This window comes from Myripristis murdjan, chromosome 4, assembly GCF_902150065.1.
Source record: "Myripristis murdjan chromosome 4, fMyrMur1.1, whole genome shotgun sequence".
In the NCBI taxonomy this organism is placed as follows: domain Eukaryota; kingdom Metazoa; phylum Chordata; class Actinopteri; order Holocentriformes; family Holocentridae; genus Myripristis; species Myripristis murdjan.
This window is the reverse complement of record NC_043983.1, coordinates 9,044,539-9,060,183: the sequence shown is the minus strand read 5'-3', so window position 1 is coordinate 9,060,183 and position 15,645 is coordinate 9,044,539. Positions and strand designations below refer to the sequence as shown.

Genomic DNA, 15,645 nt, shown 5'->3' with positions numbered 1-15,645 from the left:
TTTTAGGTTCTACAAAAGCGACAGTGATGGCTGTGTTGACAAAACTTGAATTGTCTTCAATAGACTAAACTCAAATACTCCTCACTTACCAGCACAAGGAGCACATAATGAGTTTTGATTGTTGCATAAAATGTTTACAATAGCCCATCTCTTCCTATTGTTGGGAACACACAATGAGGCATAGTTTGCACAAGGTATCAACTACAGCTGCTATCACCAATCACCTGTAAACAGATACTCTTCCCCTCACGCTGCACAAATGATTAAATAATTTATTGCTGTAGGACTCCCATGGCTTAGCTCGCTCTGAAGCACCGTAACACACTTTGTACATTTTATATTGGCCGGCCCACTTGGTCAAAAGCACAATGCTACTTTTGCTTTGAACTAAGATGTGAATTGCATCTGTAAGCACAGGAGGGAGAAATACTGTGTATGTTTAATAGATCTGTAGATCTTTGATGTAAAAGCTCATCATTTTCAGACAATTTGATAATCATAGCATCAGTACAACTGAAGTGGAGAAATACTATGATAAACTAAAGAGGAACATAATAACTCAGTTTCCTATAGACTGATAGACGTCTAGGTAGCTAGGTAAAACAGTGGTGAAACTGTGATATGTCCCATGTAGGCAGTGATTTGTGTCACTGTTGCTGCTAACACAACCTCTGACTTAAAAAAAAATAAATCACTTAACATTTGGTTCTTTTACCCTTTCATGTGACGTGGTTTTGTGAGGATTCACCTTTACATTTCATTTCTGTCAAACTCAACTGAATGCTTGTGTGATTTGGCCATTCAAAAAAATAAAATTAAATAAAATTAAAAAATATATATGGATAGAGACTCTGACATCACTTATTTTTTTTCCACAAATTGACTGTGGGAGGCAGGATGATCGCATACACTCATTTGGGTTCTCAAAGTTTGTATTTCATTTGTATGTAAAAAAGTATACGCAACAACTAAATCAGCATGTCACAAATATTTACAAGATATAGAAGTCTCATCAAAAATCTAATTTAGCTAATGTAACACAGGACAAGAGACACTGGAAGGTGGGCTATAAGTTCATGAACAGCTCATCTACTTACAATGTCCTTATCTAAATACTGACATTTTTAGTCGTGAATATTTTAACAAGATTTTTAAGCAAACAGACAAATACTGACAGTTCTAGTCAAAACCAGCAATTCCCAGCTAAAAAAAAGTTGTCTAGTTAGCGCAAAAATGAAAATGTCTCTATTTCATGTGGCAAGAAGAGGTGAAAAACATTCTTACAATGTCAAATAAAAACTAGTGTCATCCGTGAAATAAAAGCATTTTAATCTCTGCAGTAAGACCTTGGAATGCCTTGGACATCTTTTTTTGCAGGGAATTATTGGTTTTGACTGGCTCTTACAGTATATTTACAAAGCTTTGCTATGCATTGTATTATTTGTACACCCAAAAGAACCCAAAGCTGGACTCCTTCCCATCTGTTTACATATACAACCAACCCTTCAATTTTCCAATAAGAAGTGGTATCTTTCTAAAATAATAGAGCTTAACATTAGTGCTGGAGGAGCTCCCAGCTGTTAGTTACTGTCCTCAAAGCTGCCGCTGCTGCTGAAGGATGAACGGAGGCGCATGGTGCTCATGGGATCCGACACGTACCCTGAAAAAGAGACCAGAACACCACATCAGGAAAAGGTGAATACAGAAAAAAAACCTCAAAAAACTTGATTTTAAAATATGATTAAGCAGATAATTCTGGATCTGCTTGCCCACAGGCCTCAGGCAGAGTGTCCCACAACATAGAGCCTCCTTCACCTTCTAGTCTTGATTTTTAGAAATTCATTGCCTAAATTAATTAAATTAATTTGAATGTGGATTAATCCCAATCCCCAGTTAAAGCAGTGCTGTTGCTGTATCAGTGGACATGTATTTTGCACACAAACCGTTGCGGTCAATCGGGGGGAACTGCATGTTCCTCCTGAGCTCCTCCAGTGACAGACCTCCAGAGGCTCGCCGCCGCTCACTGCAAATGAAAAACAATATCTGTCATGCGAAATAAGATCAACTCTTAATCTTTATGTACAGAGCAATATGAGTTCAGTTCTGCTGCAGCACAAATAGACACACCAACAGACAAATATACACACTATAATCATCTGACATAATAAAACACAGAGGATGCATGGAGAAAAACAGATCTAACTGTCTCTAGTGGAGTGACAACCAGACACTGCCACAGCATAGCAACCCTGCCCCTTGTTACTGTGTTCATAGTAACTGTTACCAGCAACTGGACTTGTCTCCACTGCTGTTTTACTGGTGGCACGCACGCACGCGCGCACACACACACACACACACACACACACACACAGAATACAGGGGCTTACAGCCAGGCCACTAATGGAGACCTTTGTCCTTAGCTCGAATGCTCTGCATGTTTGATTGCATTTCGTTTGCTTTGTTTCCTGCTCCTGTATCCCAGCAACTCCACTCCTCACTGCTGCAGTAAAGTGTCACCACTGTACTACATGTTACTGGTCACACAACAGCGCAGAGGGAGCCTGCTAACCTTTCAACTAATCCCGCTCCCATTTGAACAAGCCCAGACGTGACGTTTTTGGAATTCCTGTTGGTGGAGGATCTTGAGCCAAAACCATTAATTGCGAGTCCTTATGAAAACAAATAAAACAACTTCAGACTGTCTGGCTGTGAGTGCTTGAAGCGAGCGTCAGTTACATTTACACACGCCGTAACCAGCTACTCTTGTACTCTTATTGTAAAGTGTTACCCATTAATCTTCTGGTAATATGTTGCAAATTTTATGTTTTTTTTTTTTTTTTTTTTTTTTTATAAATTATTTTACTATTTTTTTGTTGTAATTTTCTAGTAATTTTCTTATAACTTTTTTCTACATATTTCTTGCTAATCTCTAGGTCAAAGGGCTATACTTTCACAAGCATTGAAGACTTTAAACACAAGAAAACTGACATCAGTCCAGCATCACTGATCTGATGTTTAAATATCTAATCTTAACAGTTCTACATACAGTTTTCTTGTTGTTTATTTATTTATGTACTTATTTATTTATTTATTTTTACTTTTGCTTTTAATTTGCGAATTGCCTTTCTCCCCGTGTTTTTGAAAGAAATCAAGTGACTTTGCTCTGGTTTCAAAGGATTCAGACTTTAGCCGGAGTATGTCCAGTAGCTGAACCTCTCTTTGCACTGTGAAGCAAGTCGCTCTCAGTGTCGACCTTCACCGGTTTGAGTGGATGCTTGAGATCTCCGGCTGTACCTGTGAGTCCAGACGGCGTAGGCGCGGGCGTTGAGAGCGTACTCAAGCTCAAAGCGAGAGCGCAGGGCAGCCACGTGGCTCCGGCTCGGTCCTCCTCGCCCAAGCAGACAGTCAGAGGAGGAGGAGGGCGACAAGGAGCCACTGCTGTTACTAGAGGCTGGAGACATCAGCTGTGACACACACACACGCACACACACGCACACACACGCACACACACACACACACACACACACACACACACACACACACACACACACACGCATGCACCACGACCAGCCACACACAGACAGATGAGTCCATTCATGAGTGAAAGCTGAATTATCACAGCATTATTATATCAACAATAACATATCATTTGGTATTTTTACTTTTACTTTATCTTTATACCTCAACATTGCACAGGCACTCCTCCAGGTTGTTGACCACCTCGGAGAACTCAGGCCTATCCTGCATTGGAAAAGACGATTAGAATGATCTCTGCTTCAGGACCACATAGTTTCAAAAGCACTCAGTATTGGAAATACAGACACACACACACACGCACACACACACAAATACACACATCTGTGCTCTCCTTAACATTGTTCGGTATATGCTATTAATTTTATTCCACCCACACATAAAGCAGCAGAGAAGTCTGCTTCACAACCAGCCCTTAGATCTCTTCTCTCACTGTAAAAGAACAAACACTGCCACCCTGGAGCTGTTCAATTATACATCACATCCGCAGACAGTGGCCAAGGTCTGTCTGCATACTGTGTTGAATAAATAAAACCCACACAGGCAACACAAGAAAAGATTATGGATGTTAGCAGCCGTTAGTGAGGGGCCAAACTCCACTAACGGGGGCAGATGGTTTGACAGGGACAGTATGAGCCGGACTCACATTTTGGAAAACTGTCCTGCAGCGAAAGGTGGTCCCAAACAAAAATGACACTTTGTCCCGATAGTGGATGCTATTTCTCCTGATCTTGACCAAAGGCTGTCTGGGACACTTGGAGGGCTCTTGTAAACAGCGATGTGACATTCGGATGAGCAGGGAGCATTTTGAACCTCTGAGCATCAAGGCAACACAGTTTCAGGTATCAAAATGCTGAGATACAAAGTTGATGTGGGCAGCGCTGAGGCATGCTTTGTTATTACTACCGCGAAGCTCACGGTAGTAACATGATGATGATGATGATGATGATGATGATGATGATGATGGCGCTACACAGCATGACCTAGTATGGTTTGTTACCCTTTTGAGACCAAACCAACATATGTATGAAGACGGGGATGAAGATGGGATACTCAACTTCACAATAATTTCCTGACAACTTCAACAATGACAACTTTGTTTGCACACCAAAGAGATGCTTCGGACTTTCAAAACTCTGGATAATAGCCGTAATTTAGGAGGTTGATCAATACTATGCAAACTTTATTGAAATTAGAATGACTTTGGACTGAGCCCCACAGATTATTATTTTTTTCTTTTTTGTGCACAAGATGTAACAAATCCTGCCCACGAAAGACTAAATTTACGCCCTAATTTATACACAAGATTTACTAATTTTTAGCTCTCAGTTTGCTATCCTGAGCTGTCCAGTTAAGGAAACTGTGCCCATGTTTTGCATAATTTGTGCTCTCACCTAAAGGAAACATACCCACAATGGGCATGATCAATTATATGATTTAATATGAATTTTATTAATAATAATTCACAATACATTCAAAATATGGATACCCTCCTGCAAACTGTGTGTACATCTATCTGTATCCATGCAGTCTGCTGTTGCTTTGCAGTTGGTTAACACTGAATTCAATGACATGATCCAAATCAGTGTATTGATGCCAGTAGAGTTAAAATATGTCTTTATCAAAGAACCCCAGCTACACAGATGGCCACTGTCAGTTTATCCATTAAACTGTAGGCACAGGGTACAACATAATTAAAATGTGGGTGCAAGTTTATGAATTTGGGAGCTTGAAAAGTCAAACTTAGAGCACAAAAAAGAAAATTGTCGGGGCTCTGTACCTTTGTATGGCAAAAATATGTTTTGTATAAGATTCATGCCTGAAAAACTACCATGGTGGAAGTATAAATCATAATGTGCAACACTTCCAGAGGCCTGTATCACGAAGCAGGATTCAGGCTTTAACAAGATAACTTCAGGCTCCACTACGGATTTTCTGTATCACAAAGCTGGTTCACCACTCATCGGGATAGGAAACCTATCCTGAACCTGTTTGGATTGAATCCTACATAAAGCACCACCCCCTGGCCAATCAGCTGTTTGCAAAAACTTGGCCTGCCCAATCATTGAGAATCCCATTGAAGAAGGAGCCCAAATAGGAGCCCAAATAGTTAGATATTAGATTTTGCCGACGACTCTCTGTATGAGAGAGAGGCTGTAATACTGATGTGAAGCAGCACTTCAGCCTGGCTAACAGCTGCCTGCTATACAGAGCTGACAGAAATGATAGATCATTAAAGGAAATTTGATAATTAAAAGTATTTTCAGAGGCATTTCACAACATTTTAGGGACATTTAAAATGGCACAATTAATTAGTTCTAAATGTTTTTGGGGGGCAAATTATTCCTGGGTGAGAGAATGGGCCTAACTGACAGCTCACTGATGCAAATGTGAAAAAGGGTCATTTCTACCCACTTCAGAGGACATTACATTGATTTACATTCATTTTCTGGAGACGACCCTAACCTTAACCCTAACCCTAACCCTAACCTTAACCTAACCCTAAAGTTGACATTTATCTGGCATGGAAACTGATACACACATATTCCTGAATCCCAGTACCGGGCATCAGGTTCTGCCACATGGTTTCACACTAACCCTGAACCTCAGTCAAAGCGGGTTTTGGCAGCTCAGTAACAGACGTGGGTCAGTGCCTTTTCATGCAAAAACTCAAAACCAAAGCCGCTCGTACTACTGAAATTGGAGATGGAGTGTGCGTGAGATATCGAGTGTAGTATTTCCTAACCTAACCTTAACTTAACCCTAAAGTTGACAATTATCTGGCATGGAAACTGACACATATACACACTTAACTAATACAGACAAACTGAAGTATTCAGTAGTCATATGTTTGGCAATGTTAAGTATGTATTTTTAAGTAGTAGGTTAGGTGTATAAGGTGTATAAAGATATATACCTCAGTTTTTAGGCATTTCCCTACATTGCACCACACCATTTTTCAAATCATATGGGGGTGCAAAAGATTTCACAGCATACAATCAAAATCAAAATATCAGGAGCTGACAGGTAAAATGTATTTAAAAACAGGTAAAACTGACTCAGTTATTTGCAGTATCATGAACACAAATTCATTTTCAACATAACATAATTAATTTTATGAGGATTTTATTAGCCTAATATTACACATGTCTTACACAGTGACATTGTTCTTGGGGGTTTGACTGCTGGTCAAGTCGGTCACTTCTTGCTTTTCTTGAAGAGTTTGCAGAGGGAGGCGAAATGGGTCTTTTTCTTGGGGGTTTGCTCATGTTGCTCCAGTGTTTGTTTCGGTGATGTTGGTTCTGAGGAAGCCATAGTTTCAGCTGTCTTCACCGAACCTTCATCTTCAGTCTTTATCAAGAGTTTGCGGAAGCCCTTCCTCATCCTGGAGAAGAGGGAGGACTTCTTTTTTGTGGGGTTGTTGGTGGTGGAAGTTGTGCTCTGCTTATCTTGTTGCTCAGCAGGAACTTGCTCGTGTTGCTCCAGTGTTTGTCTCGGTGATTTTGGTTCTGAGGAAGCCATATTTTCAGCTGTCTTCGCCGAACCTTCATCTTCAGTCTTAAACAAGAGTTTGTGCAAGCCTTTCCTCATCCTGGAGAAGAGGGAGGACTTCTTTTTTGTGGGGTTGTTGGTGGTGGAAGTTGTGCTCTGCTTATCTTGTTGCTCAGCGGGAACTTGCTTGTGTTGCTCCAGTGTTTGTCTCGGTGATGTTGGCTCTGAGGAAGCCATAGTTTCAGCTGTCTTCGCCAAACCTTCATCTTCAGGCTTAAACAAGACTTTGTGCAAGCCTTTCCTCATCCTGGAGAGGAGGGAGGACTTCTTTTTTGTGGGGTTGGTGGTGGTGGAAGTTGTGCTCAGAGGTGCCAGCGCCTGTGACAGGGACCTGATCCAGATCATCTCAAAATACGAGGCTCTGAGGTTTTCACAAATGTGTTTCTCTAGCTGAGTGAGCATCAATTTATCATTGTCTTTAAATTTCTTGTTGAAATTCTCTATCCCAACCTTTAAAACAAGACTCTTGAACACCTGCTTAGAGACCTCTATGTCATCCAGACCTTGTGAAACAGCTTCTTTGTAGGAGATTCCTGTGTTTCTGAAAAAGTCAATGGCGACCCTATCATGCGCCTCATATTCAGGTGGCGGCTCAGGTATGTTTTCAGAAGCCGGAGCTTGAGCCGTCACCACAGAAACATCCAGATTATCACTGAGAGTCAAGTCCTCCGTTGCGCTCACTGTCACGCCTTTATCTGAGGACTGTGCAGCGGCGTCACTGGGGCTGGGACTGACACAGCGAACTGGACTCTGTGGTGGGCTGACGATTGTCATTTTCTGTTTCATCATGTCCTCTTTAACCATTTTAGTAGGGTCAGTGGGCCAGGGTTTGAGTTCCCTGCCGGACTTCTTCACTAAGGCGGTGTCTGAGGTTGTCTTGTTGGCTACTGCAGACTCCTGCTCAGAGTGCACGCTGTCTTTTACAATGAGAGAGACAGAGCGATGAGCTTGTTTAAATGTCTGTTTTGGCAGTATCTCTTCAGAGGAAGCCAGACTATCCAAGATGTATTGGAAAGTCTCTTTCCTGGATAGTGCCTTCCCTCCTTTGCCTGTTAAATCGCAGGAGGCAGGACTAAAGCTAAGTGTTTTTTCTGAGGAAGAAGTAATTTCAGCTCGCATCACAGAAACATCCAGATTATCACTGAGAGTCAAGTCCTCCGTTGCGCTCACTGTCACGCCTTTATCTGAGGACTGTGCAGCGGCGTCACTGGGGCTGGGACTGACACAGCGAACTGGACTCTGTGGTGGGCTGACGATTGTCATTTTCTGTTTCATCATGTCCTCTTTAACCATTTTAGTAGGGTCAGTGGGCCAGGGTTTGAGTTCCCTGCCGGACTTCTTCACTAAGGCGGTGTCTGAGGTTGTCTTGTTGGCTACTGCAGACTCCTGCTCAGAGTGCACGCTGTCTTTTACAATGAGAGAGACAGAGCGATGAGCTTGTTTAAATGTCTGTTTTGGCAGTATCTCTTCAGAGGAAGCCAGACTATCCAAGATGTATTGGAAAGTCTCTTTCCTGGATAGTGCCTTCCCTCCTTTGCCTGTTAAATCGCAGGAGGCAGGACTAAAGCTAAGTGTTTTTTCTGAGGAAGAAGTAATTTCAGCTCGCATCACAGAAACATCCAGATTATCACTGAGAGTCAAGTCCTCCATTGCGCTCACTGTCACGCCTTTATCTGAGGACTGTGCAGCGGCGTCACTGGGGCTGGGACTGACACAGCGAACTGGACTCTGTGGTGGGCTGACGATTGCCATTTTCTGTTTCATCATGTCCTCTTTAACCATTTTAGTAGGGTCAGTGGGCCAGGGTTTGAGTTCCCTGCCGGACTTCTTCACTAAGGCGGTGTCTGAGGTTGTCTTGTTGGCTACTGCAGACTCCTGCTCAGAGTGCACGCTGTCTTTTACAATGAGAGAGACAGAGCGATGAGCTTGTTTAAATGTCTGTTTTGGCAGTATCTCTTCAGAGGAAGCCAGACTATCCAAGATGTATTGGAAAGTCTCTTTCCTGGATAGTGCCTTCCCTCCTTTGCCTGTTAAATCGCAGGAGGCAGGACTAAAGCTAAGTGTTTTTTCTGAGGAAGAAGTAATTTCAGCTCGCATCACAGAAACATCCAGATTATCACTGAGAGTCAAGTCCTCCGTTGCGCTCACTGTCACGCCTTTATCTGAGGACTGTGCAGCGGCGTCACTGGGGCTGGGACTGACACAGCAAGCTGGACTCTGTGGTGGGCTGACGATTGCCATTTCCTGTTTCATCACGTCCTCTTTAACCATTTTAATAAGGTCTGCAGGCCAGGGTTTGAGTTCCCTGCCGGACTTCTTCACTAAGGCGGTGTCTGAGGTTGTCTTGTTGGCTACTGCAGACACCTGCTCAGAGTGCACGCTGTCTTTTACAATGAGAGAGACAGAGCGACGAGCTTGTTTTAATGTCTGTTTTGGCAGTATCTCTTCAGAGGAAGGTGTACCATCCAAGATGTTTCGGATAATTTCTTCCTTGGATAGTGTCTTCCCTCCTTTGCCTGTTAACTTGCAGGAGGCAGGACTAAAGCTAAGTGTTTTTTCTGAGGAAGGAGTTTCAGCTCGCATCACAGAAACTTCCACTTGATCGCTGTGAGTCAAGTCGTCCGTCACGTTCACTGTCACAGCCTTGCCTGCGGACTGTGCAGCGGCGTCCCTACAGCTTGACCTGACGCAGCAAACTGGACTCTGTGGTGGGCTATTCATTCCCATTTCCTGTTTCATCACGTCCTCTTTAACCATTTTAATAAGGTCAGCGGACCAGGGTTTGAGTTCCCTGCCAGACTTGTTCATTAAAGCGTTTTCTGAGGTTGTCTTATTTGCAGCTGCAGGCTCCTGCACACTGCTTGGTTTATGGAGCGAGACAGTGCGACTGGGTTGTGTTTTTGTCTGTCTTGGCAGCATCTTCTCAGAAGAGGCCAGACTGTCTCGGATGTCTTGGATGCTGTCTTGCTTCGGGGTGTCTCCTTGCATGACAGTATCCATTGTTGTTGTGCTGGAAAATAGTTGGAAGGTGGATTGAGGCTGTCTGTACCTTGTGCGATAACTGGAGCCAATGCGTGGCTTTCCAGCATCTCTCTCCATCTTCGGATCTTGATGTCTTTGGGTAGTTGTGTTGAGGTGTGGGGGGTGTTGTTGTGAGCTGGAACTGGCAATGTATACCCTCTGTTGACATCACCGTGACACGAGGTGATGATGTCACGATGATGCCTCCTTTTTCACATCATCAGGTGATTATGTCACAATGCCTCCTTTATGACATCAGCAGCAGCCGGCATGGGAGGTGATGAGGTCACAATGCCTCCTTTGTGACATCATAAGTGGCCGCACTTTGTGACATCATAAGTGGCCACACGTGCGCAGGCGAGCTAAGGCAGACTGCAAAAACAATTCATTTAGACCTGGCCTCTAATTCGCCCTTTGGTAAACCCTGCCCCCCTTAGTTACTGTTGCTATGCATGGCAAGCTTGAGCCTTATGGTGCAGTCCGATATGTAAATATGGCATGTTCGACCTTACCAGTGACAGATATTCCGCAGGAAATCATCTCAAATTTCTGGCAATGTTCAGAAATATCAGAGAGGAATAGACAGCAAGGCCTTCAATACGCTTTTGAGAGATATATTCATGACATTATTTGTCAGCACAATGTTTTAAATGCAGAGATCACAGTCCAGGCAAAAGCTCAGCAGTCTCAATGTAAACGTGAGACACCCCACGTTCCTTTTATTAAAAGTACAGGATAAACTGATCAAAGAGGAATGCTCTTGCAGAGCAGGGTGGGTCAATGTGTGTTTTATCTTAAGCCAGGGCTCTCAGGGCGTGAGACACACGCATTTCAACCCGTTCACACACTCACACGCCACACCTTGTATTGCTCACGCAGAGAAATTACCAGGATAACGCCCACCAAGTTGCGCCGCTATACAGTGGTAGGGCCCTATAATTTCCGCGATAACGGAATCGCAGACGGAATCGCAGAATTAGCCAAATAAAATGGAATCTATTTTTAACGCGGATTATCGCATATACATTTTTAAAATAATAATAATAATTTAACATATTGTTAAATTAGCAACAGATACAGGCTTTGCTTTAATTAGCAATTAACTGGATTTCCCCTTCACTGCTGTTATCACCGGGTCAGATGGGAGAGCTGTAACGGGATTAACTGACTTGATAAAACTGATTCAAACCTGCTGTTTCAGAGGTGGAGGGAACTCATTACATTTACTCAGTCACTCTGACTGCCAGGGCATTTTAAATGAGACTCTTTTTTACTTTTACTGCAGCAGATTTTCACAGCACAAAAAAAATGCTCAATTATCAAAAAGTACGAATCTCAAAGTACTCAAACACCCATAAACTGATCAATACATATGGATGTATTGATCCAGGATGTATTGGGGTATTTTGTTTGAACTTTCACTTTTTTTTTCACTGGTTCAGGTGGTGGAGAAACTAGACATCAGCAACAGAGCTGAGAGGGAGAGGAAAGGTCAGCAGCCACCTGAATGTGTGTGTGTGTGTGTGTGTGTGTGTGTGTGTGTGTGTGTGTGTGTGTGTCTGTTTTGCTTTATAGCACAAGAGTTTGATATCTCTGTGTTTTTCTACATGAACATAATGAGACATTCCATCAGTAATTCCTGGGAGTCCTGAGCCTAATCTTAACCTAACCCTAATTCTAACTCTAACCCTAAGCCAGAATGTGTGTGCCTTTTGTTCCTGCTAAGTTCTAAGTTCTAAGTTCTAAGAAACTGGTAGGAGCCCTGCACGCAGCACATCTGTGCAGTGCAGTGAGTTCATGGGTTTCAGCATGTGGCGCCAACCTAAGCATTTATGCAGTCAGCAATTCGTTGCTAAGCATTCTGCCTTCTCTTGACGGCAGCCGAATTAGGATGTAATTTTTGTTTTTCCTCCTTTTACTTTTCCAGTATAATACACTGCTCCTCCGCCGTGACATATGCTGTGCTTTTTTCCTTGTTGCTCATGTTTGTGATTGGTCTGCTGCCTCGGAACCCGCCCCTTATATGTGTGCATTCACAGCTCATGATGAGGCAAACCTGGATTGAGTGAGCGAGTTGATAACCAGCGTCGTGATACTGGTTATCCCTGATCACCATGATCTCGATTAGTGTAGCCGGATAGGTCTGAACAACCCAGGGAGCTTGCTTCATGATACAGGCCTCTGCTTTAGCCAAGGAAGCTGAGCAAGCATATTTTGGATTCTAGGCCTTAGAGTTGAGAAATTTATGCTTTAGCAGTGGGGGTAGACTTATCCACCATGTTTGGTTGCTTTCAGATGGTCTCTGAGCTACATTTTAGGGCAGCAAAAGAAGATACGTTACAAATAAACATACATTAACTTCTTGTTAATAAAAAGAAAAACATTATAAGACAAATCATCTTCAACATGCTCTCATTTGGAATTTATAAAATGAGATTTTCTCATAAATTTTCCACGGTTTTCAATTAATTACTGCTGTCCTAGAAAATCACAACAGCAAGTTTACATGGTCATTTAGGTGATGTGATGAAAGAACTTAATAAGCCTTATAGGCCCATTAAAAACAACACTGTCCAATTCCAAATTACACGGGTGCCACTGAGAAAATAAGCATTAATTTCTCCATCTATGATATCCATTTTCATTTTCATGGCACAGCAAAGTCAAATATGCTTACACTGCAGCAATCATTTACAGTCTCAAGGGCTTTAAGCATTGAAGTGTTTGTTGCAAAGCCGGTAAACACGGTGCAACTTGTTCTGCTTTCAGATCCTAGGGGAGCTGGCGCACTGAGAGCACATGCACCGAAACCAAGTTGTGATGCCCTGCTTTAGTCGAGCAGCTATGAAAAACACAGAGCCTTGACAGTTTCTGGGGCACTGGGACGAGGCGATCACCAGGGGAGGGCATCCACGATATCTACAGAGGCAGTTGGCTGGCAACGTCAGCTGGCAAACAGCAAGGCCAGCTGCACCGGAGAGGGAGAGAGAAATGTGCCAACATGCTTGGTTGTGTAATAATTCTCTTAATGAGGCCAAATAAACATGCCAAGCCCATTATGAGCATCACAGCACATCACCAAGGGACAACCAGTTCATGTGTACTTCTAGATGTGAACAACCATGTTGTAATGTAGCATCTGGGGATCTGCCTGTCCCATTCATTAGAGCTGCACACACTCATGGAAGTGGCTGACTCAGCATCCTGTCCCTCGTCTCTCAATGCTTCATTATGACTAAAGTGCTAATGACCAGGAATCATTTTAGATTTGGGATAATTTTACAGTTGTGAAAATAAAAAGCTATGCGAGGTTGAATACACAGAACTCATTGTATGAAGTATCGCACAGGGGGTTTAAAAGTGGGGGGTGCTTCCAGGGGGTCATTGGCAAAATGAAGAATCAGTTTACTGAAGAAAGTTAATTTCACTGTAAGATAATTCACTACAAACTACTGCAGTGCAGAGATTGTGTGAGGGATAATTTCAACATTTTCTTCTTATCTCACCGTGGTTTTGTGATGTTCACATTGGCATCTACACAGTTTCACACTTTGAATCTTGCACAGATACACTTGATTGCTTTCAAAAACATGGAAAAAAGGCAATTAGCAAATTGCCAAAAAAAATTACCTGAACATTAGTTAAAAAAAAAAAAAAAAAATGTATATGTTGATAAAAATGACACATTTCACTTCAGATCAGTGACACTGCATCACTGTCAAATTTCTTGAAAGCAGCCTCATACATTGCAATACTTCACAGAAACCAAAATATCTCTTGATATAAGGGTCGCTCTGGGGCAAAAATCATGTAAAAAGGGGATCGATGGCGTAGAGATAAACTGCATATGCTATATACTGTGTAAACTATGCAGTATAAAATGTATGTGCGTGTTCCAGTTCACCTCTGGGCAGGCGTTCCAGCCTCTCATCAGAAGAGCAGAGATGGGTTTGGGGATGGAGTAGCCGACAGGAGGCCGGATGTGATGGTAGGCCATGTCTGCAGCTGCAGCCGCTGGGGAGAGAGGAACATGTTATCTTTTGGTTTAACTTTATCTGCTGTTTATGGATACAAATCATGATATAAAAAAAAATGCATACAAGATATAAAATGTGAGTAGTGGACTGTCATGATATTTGGTGAGTGTATTCATACATGTTCCTCATGACTGTGGTAATTCTAACCTCTAACACCACCTTCAGGCCAAACATTTGACTTGTACTCAACATGTCTCTAAATGCATTGGACAGATTTGCCGAGCGTACCTATGATTCCTACGGACTGAAACCTGTTCATTTTGGTGTCACCATCACCCCTCCTCTAGTACCACCCTTAGGCCAGTATATCAGGTTTGCACCCAAAACGTCACTTATTTTAATTCATGGAAATTACCACACTGCCATGATATTTGCTAAGTATATTCATACTGCCCAAAAAGGAGATTCCTCGTGATTTTGAAGACTCCTCAACCTTTCCTGTAGCACCACCCTAACACCAAAATGTCAAATTTGATAAATCAAAATTTATTGGGAGGTTTGCCATGAAATTTGGAAAACACATTCATGCTCCCCAGAGGATGAACCTTGTCAATTTCTGACATTCTGAATACGCATCCGCTGGCTACTAAAGTGACAGTTGCCACATGCAGAACAAGGAGACACTGAGGTAAATATTTGACTTTACAGCCCATTTTGAGTTGTTTGGCTTCACAAATGTAACTGTTTCAACTGACATGAGGGAGAGTAAATAATTACAAAAAAAAAAAATCCTTTTTGGGTGAAAAACGATACTGAACAGGCCAAGGCCCACACCTGCATTTCAGCACAAGGGGTTTTGAACAACATGTGCTTTTGGATGCCGACACTGACGCTGATATTTTTGCACTGAGCGATGTGAAGAAAAATTACCAGGTTTCAAGTGAGCGAAGGGGATTTCTCCCGTCAGCAGCTCCCACAGGCAGAGGGCATAGCTGAACATGTCTGCTTTGACTGTGTAGCGTGTGCACTGGGTGAAAACCTCAGGGGCCATCCAGCGCAGGTTCTACAGACACACACACACACATAAATATGCAGTTGTATATGCAATACACACAGAGGCACTCAGGCACTCAGTTTGATTCAAATCTTTATTACCTTATAAAGAGTGTTAGTTTGCAGACAGGGGTTTGAATAAAACAAAAAAACATCAAGACATCACACACACACACACACACACACACACACATAATGAAGCCCAGTTATAGACATAAACACTGGGCTCCAGCAAGGACAACTGGTTTCTCAGAACAGGCTGTACCCAAGGGATGTAACACACTTAACACCAAACTGCAGGCCAAGCACTCTGGGTACTGATGAGTCAGCACATTGAGACACAATCTGCATGAGGGCACTTTTTTCTCTGGAGGGTAATTGATGGCAGGTGCCTGAGCAAGAGCTCTGGCTTGAGTTCCCACAAAATAATATAATACACGCTTTTATCTAAAGTGCCTCACAGTTCCAGGAGCGTCCCAGTTTCGAGTCTGGGTGGTTCAGGAGGGAA

At 42.6% G+C, this 15,645-nt stretch overlaps 1 protein-coding gene across 1 annotated transcript in view; it reads right to left on the bottom strand.

The window, feature by feature from the left end:
• Positions 1-258: 258 nt before the first annotated feature.
• The window catches only part of tnni3k (TNNI3 interacting kinase), a 28,140-nt gene continuing 12,753 nt past the window's right edge, over positions 259-15,645 (bottom strand). The window contains exons 22-27 of the mRNA XM_030050133.1: positions 15,015-15,147; positions 14,012-14,121; positions 3,682-3,741; positions 3,295-3,464; positions 1,944-2,023; positions 259-1,660 (exon numbers count right to left, since the gene is read on the bottom strand). Coding sequence (XP_029905993.1) covers positions 1,581-1,660; positions 1,944-2,023; positions 3,295-3,464; positions 3,682-3,741; positions 14,012-14,121; positions 15,015-15,147 — 633 coding nt within the window. The 3' untranslated portion in view covers positions 259-1,580. The remainder of the gene's footprint in view (positions 1,661-1,943; positions 2,024-3,294; positions 3,465-3,681; positions 3,742-14,011; positions 14,122-15,014; positions 15,148-15,645) is intronic.